The sequence below is a fragment of the Salmo salar genome, chromosome ssa01 (assembly GCF_905237065.1).
Source record: "Salmo salar chromosome ssa01, Ssal_v3.1, whole genome shotgun sequence".
NCBI classification, from domain to species: Eukaryota; Metazoa; Chordata; class Actinopteri; order Salmoniformes; family Salmonidae; genus Salmo; species Salmo salar.
The window spans coordinates 36,120,626-36,145,068 of record NC_059442.1 but is presented as its reverse complement, the minus strand read 5'-3'; the positions used below and the strand labels follow the sequence as shown (position 1 = coordinate 36,145,068).

Sequence of the window (24,443 nt, the reverse complement as noted above, 5' to 3'; positions counted from 1 at the left end):
CAGTGTGTTGAATAAACATGTGTTCGCTCCCAGCTGCGTTTTGGTCCGCTTCCTCGTCACCAGGCGACGAACGTTACACTTTGTAGATGTGTGAAGCTTTTAAAACACTATTTTTTATTGGAGCGCCAGCAGCATATCGACCTGCATCCCACTGCTGGCTTACCTCTGAAGCTAAGCAGTACTGGTTGAACCCTGGATGGGAAACCAGATTCTGCTGTAAATTGTGTTGGAGGGCCAATAGGAGGCACTTTTCCCTCTGTTCTAAAAAAAATATCCCAATGCCCCAGGGCAGTGATTGGTAACGTTGCTCTGTTTAGGGTGCTGTCTTTCCTGACTCTCTGTGGTCACTAAAGATTTCATGCCACTTATTGTAAGAGTAGGGGTGTTAACCACGGTGGCCTGGCTAAATTCCTCATCTGGCCCTCATACCATCATGGCCACCTAATCATTCTCAGCTTCCAATTGGCTCATTCATCCACCCTCTTCTCCAGTGTAACTATTCCCCAGGTCATTGCTGTAAATGATAGTATTCTCAGTCAATGTATCTGTTAAAATAAGGGTAAACAATGTATTGTAATACTGTTCAGATTAAGCAATGCACAATCTGAAGATAAGATGATGTTAGAAACTCCTTTAAAAGAAGCCTGGTGTTCACCACTCTCTACTCTCTGAGGATAGATGCTGCTGACAGCCATTACGCACATTACATATTCCTCTGATAAGGGATTGATTTCCATTCATGCCTATACAAGCAAGTAAAGGTTGATCCTTCTCTATTAGATCAACACAAAAAAGTGACAGATGTATAGTATTTGTTAATGAACCGAAGACCGTTTGCTCCTGCCCATTGGAGTTACAGCTAATTGTTTGTTATTGAGACCGAATCAATTTGTGTCCATTACAGTGCCAGTTAATTGTAGTTCAGACTGAATTAGTTTGTGTTGAACTGACTAAAACGGGCCATTTCACTGACGACCTCGTTGAAATCTAATAACCTCCTATTCACATCACAGAGAATACATGGCAGTTATGTTCAGCTCATCTTAATCAATATGAGATCATGATGCGCCTGAGTCCATTTGGGGGTTTTGCTTTGCGGGGGTTTTACTAATAAGTATTCAAGGATTACAGATTATCTAAAAAAAACAAATGTAATAAAATTGGGATTTTCTATAAATGATCTTTTTGTTTTTGTAATTCCACTCCCATTTATATATTTATTTAGTTGTTGTTTTTGTAAAACGCTTCACAATTAAGAATCAGCTACTAGTTAAACAGCTTTAAAATCTCATATCGTGGCTACTGTAATTGCTTAGCAATTGAAACTTGTTTTGGTTGTTTAGTTTATTGCCTTGCTTAGTTAGGATGGTCGCCATCATTGATTTTACAAACAAGTGGTTGAAAGCCTATAAAACATACTTTTGTGTTTGCACGTGATTGAGATGAATCTACATCAAAAACATACAAAACATCTCTGAACCTAAACTATAAGTGCACTTGATGATTGAAATTAAATCCATTAGGGCCATTACGCATTTCATACACAAATCATACACAAATAATTTGAGGGGATTGAATGGAACCTACCTGTAAACAAGAGAGTCATCATAACTGCCATTGTACTGAATCTGGAACATGCGGATCCCAGGTATATTCCTCTGGAAGTTGAACTTGATGAGTGCCGTGGAGGATGTGGCCTCAGCGATGACTACTCTCTTATCCGGACTAGTTTTGGTGTCTCCAGTGTGGTTGCTGCCATTTGCTCCAGGCCTGGTGGATGTGGAGATGTCTGAGGAGCCAGGGTCAGGCTCCTGGATGTTGTTGGTGCTGTTGGAGATGTGTGGGAGTTTGATAATCAGCAACTCAACAGTCTGATGTGCCTCACCCGCCGGGTTGGACGAGATGCAGGTGAAGGATCCTGTGTCCTTCACAGTGCTGATCAAAATGTCCAGGGTGCCATTGGTGTAGACCAACGTCCGGGAGGAGTTCGACACCAGCTTCCCCTCTGGAGAGATCCAGTGTATGGCAGGCTCAGGGTCCCCCCTGGCCTTGCACCTCAGGGCCACCCTCTGGCCCTCCAGCACCCTCATCTCGTGGGAGTACCGGGTGATGAGTGGAGGTTCACACAGGAACTCCTCCTCCGGGATGGACCAGAAATAGCGTCCAGAGAGGTGTTGCGGCGATGCGCATGTCTCCAGATCATCCTCTCGACTCAGGCGCCTCAACCACAGCAGCTCACAGTTGCAGTGCAGTGGGTTCCCGCCAAAGCTCAGTGCGAACGAGGAAGGGTTCATGATCCCAGACGTGGCCAAAACCTGGGCCCGCTGGAACAGAGGATCTGGAGGAAGCTTCTGTAGCTTATTTGAGGTTACGTCCAAGCGGTTGAGTTTTTGGAGAAGAGAAAAGGTCTCCTCAGGAATGTAATCGATCATGTTGTGGTCCAGGCTGAGGGTGTGGAGGCTCGTCATCCTCTGGATAGCCTCCCAGGGGATGGACTCCAAGTTGTTGTAGGACAGGTCGAGCTCCTCCAGGGCCAGCAGGTCGTTGAAAGCCCCCAGGTGGATCAACATCAGCTGGTTGTTGTTGAGGATCAGGTGGTGCAGCTTGGACATGCCGCTAAAGGTGTCGTTGGATATCCGGGTCAGACGGTTGCTGTTTACATGCAAGGCGCGGAGGTTCTCCAGGTCAGCAAACGCGTGTGGCGTGATGAAGCTAATGGTATTCCTTGACAGGGTGAGGTCCTGCAACCTGGTCATGTTGGCAAAGTCTTTCCTCTTGATGCTGGTGACGAAGTTGTCTGCCAGCCGTAGCTCCACGGTGTGCCTGTCAATGTTCGGGGGGACAAAGAGGAGACCTTTTTTGGCACAGAGGGTTGCAAGGTTGGGAGATAGTATTTGACAGACACAGCGCTTCGGACAGATCTGGGCCTTCACTGCCATTCCAATAACCAACAGACAGACCAGCAGTTTTTCCATTGTAAGTCAGGTTCAAACACCTGCAACATAAGACAGAGAGAAGAGATAATTAATAATTTGAACTGGATCATGACATTCACCACCAGAAATTACACCAGCAGTGACACTAACATCTTGAGTAAAGATGCTCTGAGTTAAATTCCACCCCAGTCTTGAACACTTATCAGTTCCCAGTATAATGGGGCCATTTAGTAAGAAATACCCAGGGGTCAAAACTGGTTGAAATGACATCAGTACAACTAGAAACTGGTTACAATAAAGTCTATGTGACGTAATTACATGTCCCTCTGTGACTTCTAGGAAGATTTTAACCCACTTAATTCAGACATTTATCCAAGTTTTCACCATCATTGTAGAGCCCTAGCTATTTTGTTGCTATGACAAAGTAATTTCAGAAGATTATTATTTATTTAATGTTATTAGTAATTCATTTTAAGGAGAAAAAAAACTCTTCCTCATTTTTGAGGTCAACCCTTTTATGTGATCTGAACTCTCATTTTAATATGGTGAAAAAAATAAAATAAAATTACAAAAGAAACATTGAATAGTCAAATCATAGTGTAAAAGCAGGTGAGCTAGTTTTCCTCTTTTTGGCCATTTTCTTGTGTTTTGTGGTGGAAAACTGAGTGGGTCAAGCATAACACGTCAACCCTAATACCCATAGATAGACAGACAAGAAATGTTTAAACAATCTCAAATTTTTTGTGAAGCTTGCATTCAATTGCCCTTCCCTGTTGTACACAACAAGCTTCCATTCCCCCTGTCACAAGGGGATTCATGGATGATTTAAGATGAGGTTATCAATCCTACTTTATATGGCACTTAATAGGCACTACTATAGTCTTTTTTTTAATTTAACCTCTTGAAATGGGGAAAAAGTTTTTTCTTAAGTTGAACATGTGGTCTTTATGACAGAATGATAAAATTAGATGAAATAAAACCTTTTTATCACTTTACACTACTCAAAAGGCACCTAATAGGTGGAACGACAGAGCTTTTTACTTTTAAACACATGTTCTCCTCTCCTCCATACCCAGAATGAGTCATGCCATCCCTGTGTTGGGTCACTTACTCAGCATTACAAGTGTGTGGGGGTGCAGAACAGAGGAGCTGTTTTATAATGCTTCAGCCTGAACTGCGGACTGCAGCGGACATATCTGACACGTGGGAAGATATCACCGCTGTAATTACACTGAGGAAAGTATGTAATGAGAAGATAAGTGTCTCGCTACTCACTCAGCCTGCCTGCCTGCCTGGCTTCACAGGAAGGATGATGGGCAAATTAAATAAAATCAATGTAATGAGGTTGAAAAAACCTGACAGGAGACTTTTATTTTGTGCTGTAGAGGGAATGTGATCATGTCGACATAACGGTCTATCATCATAGCCAGCAAGAGCATACATGACACGGAAACATGTTAAAACCACAGGCTTGCCTAACATATACACATACTATATGATTACCTCCTGTTTGATGGAAAAGGCCTCATTTAGCCTATAGGATGATCTGGCATAACATGTCATTTCGATGAAGGAGAATAGGTACTCGTCACATGACAGGCTACTAATAACATGACAAGGGCCCTTGAAAGGTAGGTACAGAGTCAATATATGTATCCCAAATGGCACCCTATTCCATGTATAGTGCACTACTTTAAACCAGGGTCCATAGGGCTCTGGACAAAAGTAGTGCACTGCATAGGGAATATGTTGCCATTTGGGACACAATGGATCACATGACATGCAGCTCCAGAGAAAGGCTTGCATGGCATGGCAGCCTGTGTGATTTTCTAATCACGGGGGGTCTTGTCTCCAGAGCACACAGGAAGGTCATAGCACCACAGGGTAATGAAAGCAACACTGCTGCCCACTGACAAAGCAGACAGCAGGATCATGTTCATTACCACACTGTAATTTTTTAACATTGATTTCTCTTTCAGGCTATACATACTGCTGTTTGTGTTTGTGTGGGGGGACCAGAAATAAAAAGGATGGAGGGAAGAACGAGGAGGAAATAAATATGATATTGTAATGGATTTATGTGCATAGGATTACAAACAAAGAATGTCACACCCATGCAAATATACCCATGAATGTAAATTAGTAGTTATTTTTACTGAGGCTAAAACCTCAATGCAATCTCTAAGTGACAGCTACGTGTGATGGTTTATACACATAGAGACAGAGAACCTTCAAAAAGCACTTTTTGATGATTCTCCAATTCCCTATTTAGTGCATTGCTTTTGAACAAGACCCATAGATTTCCATAAACACTACCGTTCAAAAGTTTTGGGTCACTTAGAAATGTCCTTGTTTTTGAAAGAAGAGCACATTTTTTGTCCATTAAAATAACATCAAATTGATCAGATATACAGTGTAGACATTGTTAATGTTGTAAATGACTATCGTAGCTGGAAACGGCTGATTTTTTTATGAAATATCTGCATAGGCATACAGAGGTCCATTATCAGCAACCATCACACCTTGGTTCCAATGGCACGTTGTGTTAGCTAATCCAAGTTTACCATTTTAAAAGGCTAATTGATCATTAGAAAACCCTTTTAAAATCATGTTAGCACAGCCAAAAACTGTTTTCTGATTAAAGAAGCAATAAACCTGTCATTTACAACATTAACAATGTCTACACTGTATTTGTAATCAATTTGATGTTATTTTAATGGACAAAACATTTCTAAGTGACCCCAAACTTTTGAATGGTAGTGTAGTTCCATACTACCGTACCTCTTCTATTACTTCCATTACTTGTTGTTTTTGACTTGACTCTTTTATTCTTATTATTGACATTGATTACATTAATGTACTGCATTGTTGAGGGAGCTAGCACATAAGCATTTCGCTGCACCTTTTATACCTGCTGTCAACTGTGTATATGATGAATAACATTTCATTCGCTTTGATTCGATTTAGTAAACATAATTTTATCTGTGCCACAAATCTCAGGAAGTGACTACTTTTCTGAAACTATTGGATTGACTGCCTTCAACTGATGGCAGGGCTAGATCTGGAACAGCATGTTGACGATAGAAATAGAATAAATAGAGCACAAAATCTCCTATACTATTCCAATCCATCTGACAGTCACATTTGACCTACACATTCTCTTAAATGTCCATTGCCCCAGGTGTACATAATCAAGTCAAACCAATTGACCAATTATATTTTGTACAGATACTCTAAGTATAAATAAGTTGTGACGCTCAACTACTGTATGACTCTTTCAGCATACACTGAAAAGATCAAAAGCTGCAATTAATTGAATTATACCTGAAAATACTGCAGAGGGAGGCATCTGAGGGTAAGCGCTCTTGTTTCAAACACACACCCTGAAGAAGGCACAGTGATAACAAAACGTTGGTGATTTACCCAATAAATTACTGGGGAGATAATGTATAGAGTGTGCGACTCTCTTTATTTGAATAGCTTATAGTTTATTCGCCATTAGTCAGCACCTCTACATAAAATAATTGTCTCTGGATGTGCGCCAGCTCAAGTTTTTAGTCAAAAAAATGCTATACCATCTTTAAAGGGATAGTTTACTCAGAATACAAACAAACATCATTTTCCACCTACCTTGGCTTTAGTTGATTCAAGCAGGTATTTTGGGGATATTTAGTTTCCTTTCGACACTTAATAGCCACGTTTTGTTACTCTTAGCATTCTCAGTAACACTTAAGATTATACTGTTATTATGCCTGTGTAATAAAACTGTAATTACTTTTGGAGAGACATTTTATTAGCATGTTGTTACCATAATACCTTGGTAATTGCATGTTAATTGCAGAGCAATGAGCTGAGAGTTTGTTCCCTTTTCCACTCATGCAATAATTCCATTATTATGTAATTAAATAAAGCAATTTCCAAATGTAACAACAATGTTGCTATTGTAATAATCACAAAGTTACTATACATGTATAAGAACTTGATGTCAAGTGTTACTATATTATCTTATGTCTCATTCTTTATGAAAATATATTTGTTAGTCATTTTGAAGCTGCAAAAGTGACGTACTCTAATGTTCAGGTGATTCCATGTCCTTCATGTATTTAATTATAGGCTATATTAAGATGAATATCTAAGAGCACTCCAAACCTTCATATATTTAAAGTAAATCAAGTAAGTGCCAGTTATGCAGCCAGGAATGATTGTTAGTAAAGCAGTGAGGTAGTTAAGCTGAGCACACTCTATGATGCCCTGATCAACGTTGAGGTGTAGAGAAGTAAGCTAAGATCATCCTTGGACGCACACAGACAGCATTTTCATGATATCTACTTGATATTGATATTACACTGAGAGTGAGACAGATATATAGAGAGAGTGAGAGTGAGAGAGAGAAAGAGAGAGAACGAGAGAGTAGAAAGTAAGACATTGTCGGTAGGATATGTCCTTGAGGCAAGTGGAGGCACGATTATGCAATGTAGATGGATGTTCCTTCACGTACTCCAACGCAGTGCTCTGCTCATGGGATGTTTGTTGCTTGTTTACGTGTAAGCAAATTAAAGGGTGCTACAGAATACAGAATGGGAAGGGCCACAGCATTGAAAACAACATTTTTGCCTTCCTTTCATGATGGAACATTTGTCTGTCCTGAATGTGTAATTGACAACAAGAGTGGCAATACAACTACTGTCTTATTACATTCAATCAAAGTTCAGAAAGTCCATGCTAATTTAAAAAGTCTGAAAGGGTCCTTTATTTACCACTCAACGAGTTTGAGGCAGGATTGAAAGGCTTCTTTTACCAGACTTTTCTCTCTTATTAAAAAAGGAAAACATCTGAACAGAAGTAGTACTCATATTGGCCAAGTCTCACTTTATTACACAGCCAGAACAATAAACATTCAAATCTCAGTAATATTAAAATGTTCTTCTGTCTCACAGCATACTTGCCTTCAGCCTTCTAACTATACTACAGTGTTCATATTGAGATAATTCTACATTGCTTGAGCTCAACAACAATGTGTTATGAAATTAACTATCACAGCACAGCGCTTGGACACATGGAACAATGGTAAATTACTAATAATCCCACTCGTCAACACAGTCACACTCAATGTTTAGGACAAGGCAGAGTTGTGCAAGTGGTACTGTTCCGTTTCTGTATCCTGTTCATCAATAAAATATGGCTGAGTGACAGTGCAGAGCAATGCAAACAGGAGGAGTATTAGGGGAGCGATGTGCAGAAGACGCTCAAACCAATGAATAATGCACCCGGCCAAAACATGAACACTCCTCTATAATTAACACTGATCACATTTTACACGCAACGCACATGTGCATTTTTAAAGTACTGTAAAAGGAGACGTTACCATTGCACTCAAAATATTATCATATTGTTTTTAATATGTCAATACACACACACCCGGCCGGTGGGTGTACACAGAAGAGGGGGATGAGGAGAAGGATGAAAGAGCCATGTGGCTTGGCAGCAGGCCCTGAGAACAGTGAGAGCGTTGACATGAACGTCAACTGGAGTTAGACTGGAATTGTGTCACGGTGCCTAAAATACCCATAGTAGAATCACATCAACGTGAGGACGTGTAAACTGTAATAACCTAGTCACATGTTGTTTTCATCACATCACCACCTTAGTATTTTTCAAAGTGTTATGGATCATATTTACTTCTAAGCCTAAGCATAACCTTAGAACCTCTTAACCCCTAAACCTTAACCACTACCCACTGGGTGCAGATGTCAATTCAATGTCTATTCCACATTGGATCAACGTAAATTCATTGAAATGACATGGAAACAACACTGATTCAACCAGTGTGTGCCCAGTGGGTAACCACTTAACTGTAAACATTATCCTTATCTAGGGTGCCTGCCGAGGTGGCAGGTAGCCTAGTGGTTAGAGTGTTGGACTTGTAACCGAAAGGTTGCAAGATCAAATCCCTGAGCTAACAAGGTAAAAATCTGTCGTTATGCCCCTGAACAAGGCAGTTAACCCACTTTACTAGGCTGTCCTTGAAAATAAGAATTTGTTCTTAACTGACTTGCCTGGTTAAATAAAGATAAAATAAATAAAATCCTTATCCTGACACTTAACCTAATAACTAGTTTCAGGAAACTAAGGGTATGTCGCATGTCACTACTTCACAGGAGAGGAATTTGAAAGTAAACCTTTTTTTCTCTCGCAGAAATGCCTTTTGGAACATGTGAACGTTCATGTGCCTTAATAACAAACTTGTATGCCATCTGTAAATACAAATAACATTTTTAAATTACGAGCCTAGTTGGTTTAGCCTGGTAAAAAGACAGGAACCTTCCAATTAGCCATGATTGGTTGAGATAATGGATGGGCTGGACATGCCGAGACATGAGTTCAGATTGGTCTGCCATGTAGCATGCTTCTGTCTATAACATGAGCTGGTCAGTATGTGTACTGTAGGTAATCCTTTCTAACATGGATTCTTTGAAAGATATCACGTAGTAGAACTGCAAAAGTGTTGCTCTCCACTTTCTGGAGGACAGAATTTTGAAATCAGTGGAATGTCCGGTGGAAATAGACTATGATAGCTAAGGAGATGGAGAAAATTCTGGCATTTGATTGCAAATATGCAGAGGGAGTCGAAAAGAGAACACTGTTGTATAAGGCTGTTGTATAAAACACCTGTCTTCGGATTACATCTTCAAACTAAGGAAAACCATGGCATCCTTGACAGAAAGGGAGAAGCGTCCATCCATGTATACGAGTAAGAGAGTCTAGCTAGCTACATTTTCAGATATTACACGTTTCTAATTTTGTCAGAAAGTTAAGTAAGTAACGTTAGCTGGCTGGCTCACTAGTTAACGTTACCTGTATGATATGTGTAGTAATATTATTAGTATCTCAAAGCCATTTGCATTGCTAGTTATCGCATAATGTTAGCTAGCTAGCCAACACTGAACCTGGTTGGTTAGCTAACTGCAGATTCATGCAGGGTATTAACGTTATGAGTTGGGTTTATGGTTAATTGTTTAGCTAGCTAGCTACATGTCTAAACAAAACATTTACATTTACATTTAAGTCATTTAGCAGACGCTCTTATCCAGAGCGACTTACAAATTGGTGCATTCACCTTATGATATCCAGTGGAACAACCACTTTACAATAGTGCATCTAAATCTTTTAAGGGGGGGGGTAGAAGGATTACTTTATCCTATCCCAGGTATTCCTTAAAGAGGTGGGGTTTCAGGTGTCTCCGGAAGGTGGTGATTGACTCCGCTGTCCTGGCGTCGTGAGGGAGCTTGTTCCACCATTGGGGTGCCAGAGCAGCGAACAGTTTGGACTGGGCTGAGCGGGAACCGTGCTTCCTCAGAGGTAGGGGGGCCAGCAGGCCAGAGGTGGATGAACGCAGTGCCCTTGTTTGGGTGTAGGGCCTGATCAGAGCCTGAAGGTATGGAGGTGCCGTTCGCCTCACAGCTCCGTAGGCAAGCACCATGGTCTTGTAGCGGATGCGAGCTTCAACTGGAAGCCAGTGGAGAGAGCGGAGGAGCGGGGTGACGTGAGAGAACTTGGGAAGGTTGAACACCAGACGGGCTGCGGCGTTCTGGATGAGTTGTAGGGGTTTAATGGCACAGGCAGGGAGCCCAGCCGACAGCGAGTTGCAGTAATCCAGACGGGAGATGACAAGTGCCTGGATTAGGACCTGCGCCGCTTCCTGTGTGAGGCAGGGTCGTACTCTGCGAATGTTGTAGAGCATGAACCTACAGGATCGGGTCACCGCCTTGATGTTAGTGGAGAATGACAGGGTGTTGTCCAGGATCACGCCAAGGTTCTTAGCACTCTGGGAGGAGGACACAAGGGAGTTGTCAACCGTGATGGCGAGATCATGGAACGAAAAAAAAGACTCCACTATGCAAGGTACCATTTCACTGTACCGTTTACACCTTCTGTATCCTGTGCAAGGGGCAAATAAACATTGATTTTATTTGATACAGTATGTGTTTACCAGAGAAGGTAATGTAAAGACATGACCTGCACCAAAGTCAAATTAGTATATACTGTAACATTATGCCAATGAGACAGTGTCCAAGATCTAAAATTCTGAGGTAGAATGGCCTGCTTTTATTTCACCACACTCACAACCGTAAGCAATTTTCTGTAATTGGCTCGCCATTAACTTGTAAATAATTATCTTGTTGTGAGTTTATTTTCCTGTAATAATGAAGACAAATGAGCAAAAGTGAAGACGTTGTCAGCTATATTATATGGTCGTTATTTGAACTGGCTAGCCAGCTAACTTAACATTAGCTAGCTAGCAAACAAGCTAGAAACAAACCAAAACATTGTTTAGAAATTAGCTTTTAGTTGCCTAGTTTGCTAGATTGACATATACAAAATGTGTTTTTAAATAGGTGGGTTTATGGTATTAAAATACACAAGTTATGCTATTTTGGACAACCAAGCTGCTGATGTCATGCAGCCTGTAGTTTTGTGTTTATACTTTTTCATAACAACAACGACAAGTTTGATGTAGGACGATAATAGAATGTTCATGATGTCACTGCGACAACTGTCGACAGACGTAGTATAAACCAGCCTTCAGTCTTGAAATCTTTGGTTGTTTAGTATATGTGAATAATTAAAGGAATGGGTGGACCTAAGACTTGAGAGGGTGTGAACGATGCTGAATGGGTGTAGACAAAGAAGAGTCCTCCAATAGGTTTACCAAAAGATTTAAGGGACGTTTTTTCAAAAGAGAGGTTACAAGATTACCAACTATCAAAGCAGAATTACTTTCCCCTTGTTCCTCAACTGTAATGTATTATATACAATTTTCTAGCTCTGAGTCTCTACTTTTATCCAATGTAAAAAGCATAATTTCTACATAAGACTGAATCGAGCCAGTCGGTCAGATATAATCCTGAGCAAAAAATTATAAAAGATTTGACAACATTGTCAATACTATATGAAATGTACTGAAATAAAGATTTGGCACAATTGAAAAAAAAAGTGACCATATGTTGCTAAATATAGAACACCAGTGCAAATATAGTCATCGGTTCTGATTAATGTTTTTGACAACTTTGGAGCAGCTTACATATACAGTAGAAGGGAATCATCTGGTGAAGGGGTGCTAAAGGGTTGTTATCTCAGCTTGGCAGCCTTGCTGTTTAGCCTAGAGTCTCTCTTTCTCTCTCTCTCACTCTCACTCACTCTCTCTCTCTCTGTGCAGTGGAGGGAAAGTGGGGTGGACAGTGTATGGATGCTTTCTTTATCGTAATAAGAGTGGTCAGCGTTAAAGCTGACCCCAGACACACACACAAACACACTCATGCAGATGCAGATGCAAACACACACACACACACACACACACACACACACACACACACACACACACACACACACACACACACACACACACACACACACACACACTAAGATAGCAGCTAGTGGCCATGTCTTCAATAACAATATTTCTGTCAAAACAATGTCTTCTAAGTTATTTGTATGCATGACCTGTGGTAGCATGTTTTTTCACTATTCCTTTTTCTTTTGTTGTAGACAAAACAAGACATAATGAAGCTGCGGATTCATTCTTTCCGTGAATAAGTGACATGGCATTTCTTTCAGTTTCCTTTGGAGGAACATTTGCGATTTTCTTTAGTCTCTGCAAGGCTTTGACACCATTTTGCATTGTAAATTAGAATAGTTTGAGTTGCGAAAAACACATTTGACTATTCTATTCCAATCTCCCCTGAGTGAACATAACTTCAATCTGATTCAACAGAGCTAAGGCCTTCTAAAGACCTACAGTATATCTATTTATCTATTTTCAAACAGCTGAAGACGTAGCTTTAAAAAGATGATGATTTACGGGATGAAAATGTCACATCTGCTCCTGCAATGCCCTTTACTGCTCATCCTGTGTCTCCTTGACCTGCCTGCACTCCCCCAGTACTCTCTCCCTCCCTCTCTCTCTCTCTCTCTGTGTGTGATTGTGTGGGAGAACACAGGTGTGCTGGAGTCAGAGCAGATCTCCACCAGCTGCAACCTGTTCCATAATCAAGACCTCTACAAACACTCAGCCCTGCCACTTCCACGCTGCCAGATCGTAATCTCAGTCAGTCTACGTTTCTAGCCGTTTGTTACTATTCAGATCCTGTTATCCTGTTTTTCCTGTTTTCCTTGCCTGACGCTGTTTTCCTCTCTGCTACAGTTCTGCCCGCTCTGACTCTGGTCCCTGTCTCCAGTCCCACGTCTCGTCATCCTGCTACTCTGTCCTGGATTCCCCACTCTACTACTCCCTTGGATTCCCCTCCGGACCTGCTTACCCTGTCTCAACCCCTTTCGCTCCAGCCTCAGCCTCCGCACCTGATTTCCAGCAACCCACCTGAGCTTCCCCTTGACCTGCACTCCATCTCCCCGCTGCGTTTCAATAAATTCTTGGTTACTTCATCCCAGTCTCCTCATCTGAGCCTGCTCTTGGGTTCCCCTGTTCCACTCCGCATAACAGAATTCATTTTTCCTCAGCGATAAATGGTGGTGGCAGCAGTTTCTGGATAATATTTCACATAAATCAGCAACTTAGAGGAAACATGATATTAAATCCAGAGCTGGAGGCTACAAAAGGCTGCTCCCCCCTAAGAGAGGCAGCAGCCGCCATTGTGCTGTATAAAGCAGGAAAAGCCTCTGCCTACTCTGATCACAAGGAGACAATGGAGCATTCTGGAAGGAAGGTGCTCTGAGTCACAGACTCCCTTTTCCCTCTCCTAATTTGTCTTCCTTTATCATTCTCTCCATCTCACTCTCTCTCTCATGCTCTCACCATCTCACATTCCATATTTGATAGTCGAAATATGCTATGGCTGTATTGTCAGCAATTTGTGATGTTAAGTTGGGAGGCCAAAATAAATCAAACACTTTAGTGAATGAGGGATACAAAATATATTGAAAGCATGTGCTTCCACATAAGTGTGGTTCCTGAGTTAATTAAGCAATTAACATCCCATAATGCTTGGTCATGTATAAAAATGCACAGTTGCCCATTATTTTGGCTAGCAGAGCTAGAAGAAAATGTTACTATGAAAAAGGTGTCTCAAAGGAGCATTGGGACGTTAAAGGGTGTGTGCGAGTGTGTCTCTCAGTCACCAGAGCGGTGCCTGAGACAGCAATTTCCATCACCATCAACAAAACAACCATTGATGGAATTTCTTGTGGAAGAATGGTGTCGCATCCCTCCAATAGTTTCAGACACTTGTAGAATCTATGCCAAAGTGTAGTGGAAAAATGAAGAGAGTGAACAAATGTGAACGATGAAGACCAGTGATAAAGATAAATCTAGCGACTTGCTGGCGCCGGGGCCCAGCGTGATGACACAATCACGATGTATGGCATTGGTAGAATGACAGACCATATGTGGGCTATCATAGGGGTCAAACACCTTATCTGTTTAAATTTCAATGAAGAGACATCCTACAGTAGTCCTAGGGTCACTGAAGCCAGGAGAGGTGTGAAGACTGATGAAACTTGAATGGATGAAATTAATGTTACTGTGTGAAATAAATTGTTTTGATTGTTTCAAGAGTTCATGAAGATCTATCAATTTTGATATGTTTCAATGTAGTGTAAGTGGTATGGATTTATTGTTACAGAGAAACGGTGTGATTCTGTTCGTCGGACTGCACGTAGTTCAAAGAGGAGCGACACAGGTGCGCCCGTATAATTTAGATAAGAGTTGTGATGATTAGATCCAAGAATCTGTGCGTTTTCATGCCTTTGGTTTAATGTTTTCGGCCATGCAACGTGATGTTAATTAGCCGATAGGAGATACTGGGAGTTATCGCTCTTGGTAGAATAAAAACTGGGTTTAAACGTTGGTCATTGAGTCACTGGTAAACTGATATCCTGAAATACACTTGTATGTCATAGTGGTGAATTGTCTATGATGCTAAAATACTTTCTATGATGCTAAAAGATTTCTGGTACGTACCATTTGTTAATTGTATTCTTATTGCGTAAGTGTAATACATCTGATTAAATTGAAATGGATACGAACCGTAGTCCTCACATTTCTGAGTAATATTCTTTGAATTATTATTTGGTGAACTGTCTAATGTTATTCACAATATACATAGCATATATGCTCGGTCTCTAACTGTGCATCTCTGAGCTAAGGTTAACTCAATCATTAAATGCTAGGACATTGATTGCAAGATATTAGCTCTTTGTTCCATAGCCATTTAATAATTGCATAACGGTAAACCTAGACTCTTGCGTCTTATAGTATTCTGAGTGGTGAGGCAAGGCTCACAACCTTGGCTATACCCACTGGATACAATTATGGGCTTTCCAATAATAATGGAGTCAGATAATACACTACCAATCAAAAGTTTTAGAACACCTACTCATTCAAGGGTTTTTCTTTATTTTTACTATTTTCTACATTGTAAAATAATAGTGAAGACATAAAAACTATGAAATAACACATATGGAATCACATAGTAACCAAAAAAGTGTTAAACAAATCAAACTATATGTTATATTTGAGATTCTTCAAACAGCCACCCTTTGCTTTGATGACAGCTTTGCACACTCTTGGCATTCTCCCAACCAGCTTCATGAGGAAGTCACCTGGAATGCATTTCAATTAACAGGTGTGCCTTGTTAAAAGTTAATTTGAATAATTTATTTACTTCTGAATGCATTTCAGCCAATCAGTTGTGTTGTGACAGGGTAAGGGGGTATACAGAAAATAGCCCTATTTTGTAAAAGACCAAGTCCATATTATGGCAAGAACAGCTTAAATAAGCAAAGAGAAATTACAGACTATCATTACTTTACATGAAGGACAGTCAATACGGAAAAATACAAGAACTTTGAAAATGTCTTAAAGTGCAGTATGAAAAACCATCAAGCGCTATGATGAAACTGGCTCTCATGAGGACCGCCACAGGAAAGGAAGACCAAGAGTTACCTCTTCTGCAGAGGATAAGTTTATTAGGGTTACAAGCCTCAGAAATGTAGCCCAAATAAATGCTTCACAGATTTCAAGTTACAGACATCTCAACATCAACTGTTCAGAGGAGACTGTGTGAATCAGGCCTTCATGGTAGAATTGCTGCAAAGAAAAAAACACCAAAGGACACCAATAATAAGAAGAGAATTGCTTGGGCCAAGAAACACGAGCAATGGACATTAGACCGGTGGAAATCTGCCCTTTGGTCTGGAGTCCAAATTTGAGATTTTTGGTTCCAACCGCCATGTCTTTGTGCGATGCGTGTGGGTGAACGGATGATCTTCGCATGTGTATTTCCCACCATAAAGCTTGGAGGAGGAGGTGTTATGGTGTGGGGGTGCTTTGCTGGTGACACTGTCTGTGATTTATTTAGAATTCAAGGCACACTTAACCAACATGGTACCACAGCATTCTGCAGCGATATGCCAACCCATCTGGTGGGACTATCATTTGTTTTTCAACAGGACAATGACCCAACACACCTCCAGGCTGTGTACGGGTGATTTTACCAAGAATAGTGATGGAGTGCTGCATCAGATGACCTGGCCTCCACAATTCCCCGACCTCAACCAAATTGAGATGGTTTGGGATAAGTCGGACCGCAGATTGAAGGAAAAGCAGTCAACAAGTGCTCAGCATATGTGGAAACTCTTTTGGAAAAGCATTCCAGGTGAAGCTGGTTGAGAGAAGGCCAAGAGTGTGCAAAGCTGTCATCAAAGCAAAGGGTGGCTACTTTTAAGAGTCTCAAATATAAAATATATTTTGATTTGTTTCACACTTTTTTGGTTACTACATGATTCCATATGTTTTATTTCATAGCTTTGATGTCTTCACAATTATTCTACAATGTAGAAAAAAGTAAAAATAAAGAAAAATCAAATTTACAAGTGTTCTAAAACTTTTGACCGGTAGTGTACATCATATTAGGGTCATAGACCCTCTACACTCATTCTCTGTATTCCTCAGACAAAGTGAATTTTCACTATTCTACAAAAGCACATTGAAGCTGTTCTGGCAGCTTGTTGTGTCCCAATGCCCTATTAAGACACTATGTTGGTGTTTCCTTTATTTTGGCAGTTACCTATAGCTGACTGTAGACCCATATTGTATTTCATGTGCACCACTTCCCCCTGTTCTGCAGCCAAACCTGGGGAAAAGCATGGTGAGAAAAGAGTAGCAGTAACAAGAGAGGAACGACACTGAGTAACACAAGACTACACAGTTTCAGTGTGCTTGTGTTTGCGTATTACGAGGAGTGCCTGTACGACTGTGTGTGTGTGTGTGTGTGTGTGTGTGTGTGTGTGTGTGTGCGCGGGTGTGTTCGGGCGTGCGTACGTGCATGTTTGACTCTCCACTCAGGCCTTTTAATTGGAGAGGAACATGAATCCATCGCTACATATAATGAGATGCATATTAATAAACTGGGTGAAGCAGCTCATGACACTGTGAAATCAATGAGCTACCAATCTGATTTCCCCTGGTTCTTTAGACATGTTGTTTACTGGTCACTGAATCGCAGGTTGTCATCCAGAACAATTGAACCTGTACCCTTCCCGCTGCCTGTGTTTCACAGAGGAGAAAATGCTCCCATCTGTTGTGCACTGTGCTACTGTAGCAGCTGCTGTAGACAGGCCACTGGCTACACAACCTGGGTTTGCATGTTTAATGCAGCTGAACTTTAGATCATTTCCTCTAGCAGCACTATACTGTTTATGGGCTTGGTGGGAGCTGATGAAGAGTGGTGTGGTGTGTGTGTCAAATTAAATCGTCAAATCAATCATCAAATCATATGTTATTTTATTTGCTTCCTAAGAAACAAGATTAGACTAACAGTGAAATGCCTACTTACGGGTCCTTTTCCAACAATACACAGTTGTGTATAAAAAATATAAAATATAAATAGTGACATGAGTAATAAATATACACGTGTGTGTGTGTGTGTCTCTGTGTGTGCATGCCTATATGTATGTGTGTGTGAGTGTGCATGGCGGCAGGTAGCCTAGTGGTTAGAGCGTTGGACTAGTAACGGAAAGGTTGCAAAATCGAATCCCTGAGCTGACAAGGTAAAAATCTGTTGCTCTGCCCCTGAACAAGACAGTTAACCCACTGTTCCAAGGCCGTCATTGAAAATAGGAATTTGTTCTAAACTGACTTGCCTAGTTAAATAAAAGTGTGTGTGTGTGTGTGTGTAGCTGTTGTGTGGTCCAGAGCATCCTGCAGTAGACGAGAGTCAGTGGAAATGCCGGAGGCACAAGCAACTAGCGGGCCAACATAGTAAGCAGCCGAGTGCCATGGAGAGGGCAGGAGGAGCAGGCTGCCTAGTGATTCGTATATACACTGAACAAAAATATAAACACAACATTCAACAATGTCAAAGGTTTTACTGGCCTACAGTATTCAGAAACCTTCCCTTTTTCCACATTTTGTTACGTTACAGCCTTATTCTATAATTTATAAAATTAAAAAAAATTGAATCAATCTACATGCAATAACCCATAATGACAAAGCAAAAACAGGTTTTTAGAAATGTTTGCAAATTCATTTTTAAATATTCAGACCCTTGAGACTTTGCAATGAGACTCGAAATTGAGCTCAGGTGCATCCTGTTTCCATTGATCATCTTTGAAGTGTTTCTACAACTTGATTGGAGTCCACCTGTGGTAAATTAAATTCATTGGACCCGATTTGGAAATGCACACAGCTGTAATATTTTTTTTAAAATGTTTTAATTCACCTTTATTTAACCAGGTAGGCCAGTTGAGAAAAGGTTCTCATTTACAACTGAGACCTGGCCAAGATAAAGCAAAGCAGTGCGACACAAACAACAACACAGAGTTACACATGGAATAAACAAACATACAGTCAATAACACAATAGAAAAGTATATATACAGTGTGTGCAAATGAGGTAAGATAAGGGAGGTAAGGCATTAAATAGGCCATAGTGGAGAAATAACTACAATTTAGCAATTAAACACTGGAGTGATGTGCAGAAGATGAATGTGCAAGTAGAGATACTAGGGTGCAAAGGAGCAAAAAAAACAAAAACAATATGGGATGAGGTATTTGGATGGGCTATTTACAGATGGGCTATGTACAGGTGCATCTGACTGTCAGAGACGTAGTTGGTGAACCAGGCGCGGCAGTGATTTGAGAAACCAAGCCTGTTGAGTCTGCCGATAAGAATGTGGTGATTGACAGAGTCGAAAGCCTTGGCCAGGTTGATGAATACAGCTGCACAGTATTGTCTCTTATCGATGGCGTTTTTATGATATCTTTTAGGACCTTGAGCGTCGCTGAGGTGCACCCATGACCAGCTCGGAAACCAGATTGCATAGCGGAGAAGGTACGGTGGGATTCGAAATTATCGGTGACCTGTTTGTTAACTTGGCTTTCGAATACCTTAGAAAGGCAGGGTAGGATAGATATAGGTCTGAAACATTTCGTGTCTAGAGTGTCTCCCTCTTTGAAGAGGGGGATGATCGCGGCAGCTTTCCAATCTTTGGGGATCTCAGACGATACGAAAGAGAGGTTGAACAGGCTAGTAATAGGGGTTGCAACAATTGCGGCGGATAATTTTAGAAAGAGAGGGTCCAGATTGTCTAGCCCGGCTGATTTGTAGGGGTCCAGATTTTGCAGCTCTTTCAGAACATCGGCTATCTGGATTTGGGTGAAGGAGAAATGGGAGAGGCTTGGACAAGTTGCTGGTGGGGGGTGCAGGGCTGTTGACTAGGGAAGGGGTAGCCAGGTGGAAAGCATGGCCAGCCGTAGAAAAATGCTTATTGAAATTCTCAATTATCGTGGATTTATCGGTGGTGACAGTGTTTCCTAGCCTCAGTGCAGTGGGCAGCTGGGAGGAGGTGCTCTTATTCTCCCTGGAATTTACAGTGTCCCAGAACTTTTTGGAGTTTGTGCTACAGGATGCAAAGTTCTGTTTGAATAAGCTAGCCTTTGCTTTCTTTACTGCCTGGTTCCTAACTTCCCTGAAAAGTTGCATATCGCGGGGCTATTTGATGCTAATGCAATACACCACAGGATGTTTTTGTGCTGGTCAAGGGCAGTCAGGTCTGGAGTGAAGCAAGGGCTATATCTGTTCCTGGTTCTACATTTTTTGAACGGGGCATGTTTATTTAAGATGGTGAGGAAAGAACTTTTAAAGAATAACCAGGCATCCTCTACTGACGGAATGATGTCAAAATCCTTCCAGGATACCTGGGCCAGGTCAATTAGAAAGGCCTGCTCGCTGAAGTGTTTTAGGGAGCGTTTGACAGTGATGAGGGGTGGTTGTTTGACCGCAGACCCATTACGGACGCAGGCAATGAGGCAGTGATCGCCGAGATCCTGGTTGAAGATAGCAGAGGTGTATTTGGAGGGCAGGTTGGTTAGGATGATATCTATGAGGGTGCCCGTATTTACAGATTTGGGGTTGTACCTGGTAGGTTCCTTGATAATTTGTGTGAGATTCAGGGCATCTAGCTTAGATTGTAGGACGGCCGGGGTGTTAACCTGTTGGGGATAGGGGGCAGTATTTGCACGGCCGGATAAAAAACGTACCCGATTTAATCTGGTTACTACTCCTGCCCAGTAACTAGAATATGCATATAATTGTTTTATTTGGATAGAAAACACCCTAAAGTTTCTAAAACTGTTTGAATGGTGTCTGTGAGTATAACAGAACTAATTTGGCAGGCCAAAACCTGAGAAGATTCCAAACAGGAAGTGCTCTCTCTGACTATTTCTTGACCTTCTTGATCATCTCTAACCAAAACAGGGGATCTCTGGCATAACGTGACATTTTCTAACGCTCCCATAGGCTCTCAGAAGGCGCCAGAACGATGAATGGTGGCTTTGCAGGCCATGGCTGAAAAACATTAGCGCATTTGGATAGTGGTCGATCTGAGGACAATGAGAAAGAGGCGCGTGCACGAGGCGACACCATGTTTTTATTTTTTCGTCTTTGAACTAAAACAGGGTTTCCCGGTCGGAATATTATCGCTTTTTTACGAGAAAAATCACATAAAAATTTATTTTAAACAGCGTTTGACATGCTTCGAAGTACGGTAATGGAATATTTTGAAATTTTTTGTCACGAAACGCGTCGGGCGCGTCACCCTTCTTTACCCTTCGGATAGTGTCTTGAACGCACGAACAAAACGCCGCTATTTGGATATAACTATGGATTATTTTGAACCAAACCAACATTTGTTATTGAAGTAGAAGTCCTGGGAGTGCATTCTGACGAAGAACAGCAAAGGTAATCCAATTTTTCTTATAGTAAATCTTAGTTTGGTGAGTGACACACTTGGTGGGTGTCAAAATAGCTAGCCTGTGATGCCGGGCTATCTACTCAGAATATTGCAAAATGTGCTTTCACCGAAAAGCTATTTTAAAATCGGACATAGCGATTGCATAAAGGAGTTCTGTATCTATAATTCTTAAAATAATTGTTATGTTTTTTATGAACGTTTATCGTGAGTCATTTAGTAAATTCACCGGAAGTGTTCGGTGGGAATGCTAGTCACATGCTAATGTAAAAAGCTGGTTTTTGATATAAATATGAACTTGATTGAACAAAACATGCATGTATTGTGTAACATAATGTCCTAGGTGTGTCATCTGATGAAGATCATCAAAGGTTAGTGCTGCATTTAGCTCTGGTTTTGGTTTTTGTGACATTATATGCTAGCTTGAAAAATGGGTGTCTGATTATTTCTGGCTGGGTACTCTGCTGACATAATCTAATGTTTTGCTTTCGTTGTAAAGCCTTTTTGAAATCGGACAGTGTGGTTAGATTAACGAAAGTCTTGTCTTTAAAATGGTGTAAAATAGTCATATGTTTGAGAAATTGAAGTAAAAGCATTTCTAAGGTATTTGAAAATCGCGCAAGCGTCCCACCTAGCCCATAGAGGTTAAGCATGTCCCAGTTAAGGTCAACTAACAGTACGAGCTCTGACGATAGATGGGGGGGCAATCAATTCACATATGGTGTCCAGGGCACAGTTGGGGGCAGAAGGTGGTCTATAGCTCAAAATGTTTTGGCACAGACCTGGATAGTATGACAGAACTCTGCAGGCTATCTCTGCAGTAGATTGCAACTCCGCCCCTTTGGCAGTTCTATCTTGTCAGAAAATGTCATAGTTAGGAATGGAAATTTCAGGGTTTTTGGTGGCCTTCCTAAGCCAGGATTCAGACAATGCTAGGACATCCGGGTTGGCAGAGTGTGCTAAAGCAGTGAATAAAACAAACTTAGGGAGGAGGCTTCTAATGTCTAAGGCTTTTGCGGTTACAGAAGTCAACAAATAAGAGCGCCTGGGGAATGGGAGTGGAGCTAGGCACTGCAGGGCCTGGATTAACCTCTACATCACCAGAGGAACAGAGGATAAGGGTACGGCTAAAGGCTATAAGAACTGGTCGTCTAGTGCTTTCGGAACGGAGAGTAAAAGGAGAAGGTTTCTGGGCACGGAAGAATAGATTCAAGGCATAATGTACAGACAAAGGTATGGTAGGATGTGAATACAGTGGAGGTAAATCTAGGAATTGAGTGACGATGAGAGAGGTATTGTCTCTAGAGACACCATTTAAACCAGGTGAGGTCACCGCATGTGTGGGAGGTGGAACAAAAGGGTTAGCTGAGGCATATTGAGCAGGGCTGGAGGCTCTACAGTGAAATAAGACAATAATCACTAACCAAAACAGCAATGGACAAGGTATATTGACATTAAGGAGAGGCATGCGTAGCCGAGTGATCAAGGGGTCTAGTGAGTAGCTAGGCGGGCTGGAGACATGGCGATTCAGACAGCTAGCGGGCCAGGGCTAGCAGGCTAGCAGAAGGGCCTTAGGGGGACGTCGCGATGGAAGAGTCAGTTGTAGCCCCCTCGGGCGGTTACGTCGGCAGACCAGTCATGATGGATCGGCAGGACTCCGTGTAGTAAAAGGGTCCAGGCCAATTGGCAAAATAGGTATTGTAGCCCAAGAAAATTGGCTGATGGACCTCGTCAACTAACAGTCCGATATGCTCTAGACAGCTAGCGGGCCTCAGCTAGCAGGCTAGCAGATGGGCATCCAGGGGACGTCGCGAAGGAGGAGCCTGTTGAAAACCCCCTCGGGCAGATTACGTCGGTAGACCGGTCATGAAGGATCGGCGGGGCTTCTTATCGGCAGTAAAAGGGGTCCAGGCCAATTTGCAAAATAGGTATTGTAGCCCAAGGAGTGGCTGATGGACCTCTTCAGCTTGCCGGGAGATGGGCCTAGCATAGGCTAGCTCCAGGCTAATTGGTGCTTGCTTCGGGACAGAGACGTTAGCCAGGAGTAACCACTCGGATAGCAGTTAGCTAGCTGCGATGATCCAGGTGAAAAGGTTCAGAGCTTGCGGTAGGAATCCGGAGATGTGGGGAAAAAGAGTCCGGAACGCTCTGGGATGAATCACGCAGTGCAGACTGGCAGGAGTTGTTCGGGCTAAAGGTTAGCTGATGACCACTAGCAGTGGCTAGCTTCTGTTGGAAGTTCCGGTTCTAAAGTAAAGAAAATAGCAGATCCATACCACACTGAGTGAGGCGGGTTGCAGGAGAGTATGTTGAAGTTGAGGTTAACCTGTTAGGGCTAGGGGGCAGTATTGACACGGCCGGATAAAAAAACGTACCCGATTCAATCTGGTTACTGCTCCTGCCCAGTAACTAGAATATGCATATAATTATTGGCTTTGGATAGAAAACACCCTAAAGTTTCTAAAACTGTTTGAATGGTGTCTGTGAGTATAACAGAACTCAAATGGCAGGCCAAAACCTGAGAAGATTCCATGCAGGAAGTGGCCTGTCTGACAAGTTGTGTTTCATCTTGGCTCTTTTTATTGAAGACTGAGGATCTTTGCTCTAACGTGACACTTCCTACGGCTCCCATAGGCTCTCAGAGCCCGGGAAAAAGCTGAACGATATCGAGGCAGCCTCTGGCTGAAACACATTATCGCTTTTGGCAAGTGGCCGATCAGAGTACTATGGGCTTAGGCGCGTGCCCGAGTCGACCGAATGCTTTATTTTCTTTCGTCTGTTTACCTAAACGCAGATTCCCGGTCGGAATATTATCGCTTTTTATGAGAAAAATGGCATAAAAATTGATTTTAAACAGCGGTTGACATGCTTCGAAGTACGGTAATGGAATATTTAGAATTTTTTGTCACGAATTGCGCCATGCTCGTCACCCTTATTTACCCTTTCGGATAGTGTCTTGAACGCACGAACAAAACGCCGCTGTTTGGATATAACTATGGATTATTTTGAACCAAACCAACATTTGTTATTGAAGTAGAAGTCCTGGGAGTGCATTCTGACGAAGACAGCAAAGGTAATAACATTTTTCTTATAGTAAATCTGACTTTGGTGAGTGCTAAACTTGCTGGGTGTCTAAATAGCTAGCCCTGTGATGCCGGGCTATCTACTGAGAATATTGCAAAATGTGCTTTCACCGAAAAGCTATTTTAAAATCGGACATATCGAGTGCATAGAGGAGTTCTGT

The 24,443-nt window shown here is 41.7% G+C and overlaps 1 protein-coding gene across 1 annotated transcript in view; it reads right to left on the bottom strand.

Moving 5' to 3' along the window:
• LOC106601106 (leucine-rich repeat and fibronectin type-III domain-containing protein 5-like) overlaps positions 1 to 24,443 on the bottom strand; it is a 57,188-nt gene that overhangs the window by 6,847 nt on the left and 25,898 nt on the right. Inside the window, exon 2 of the mRNA XM_014193038.1 lies at positions 1,588 to 2,995. Coding sequence (XP_014048513.1) covers positions 1,588 to 2,975 — 1,388 coding nt within the window. The 5' untranslated portion in view covers positions 2,976 to 2,995. The remainder of the gene's footprint in view (positions 1 to 1,587; positions 2,996 to 24,443) is intronic.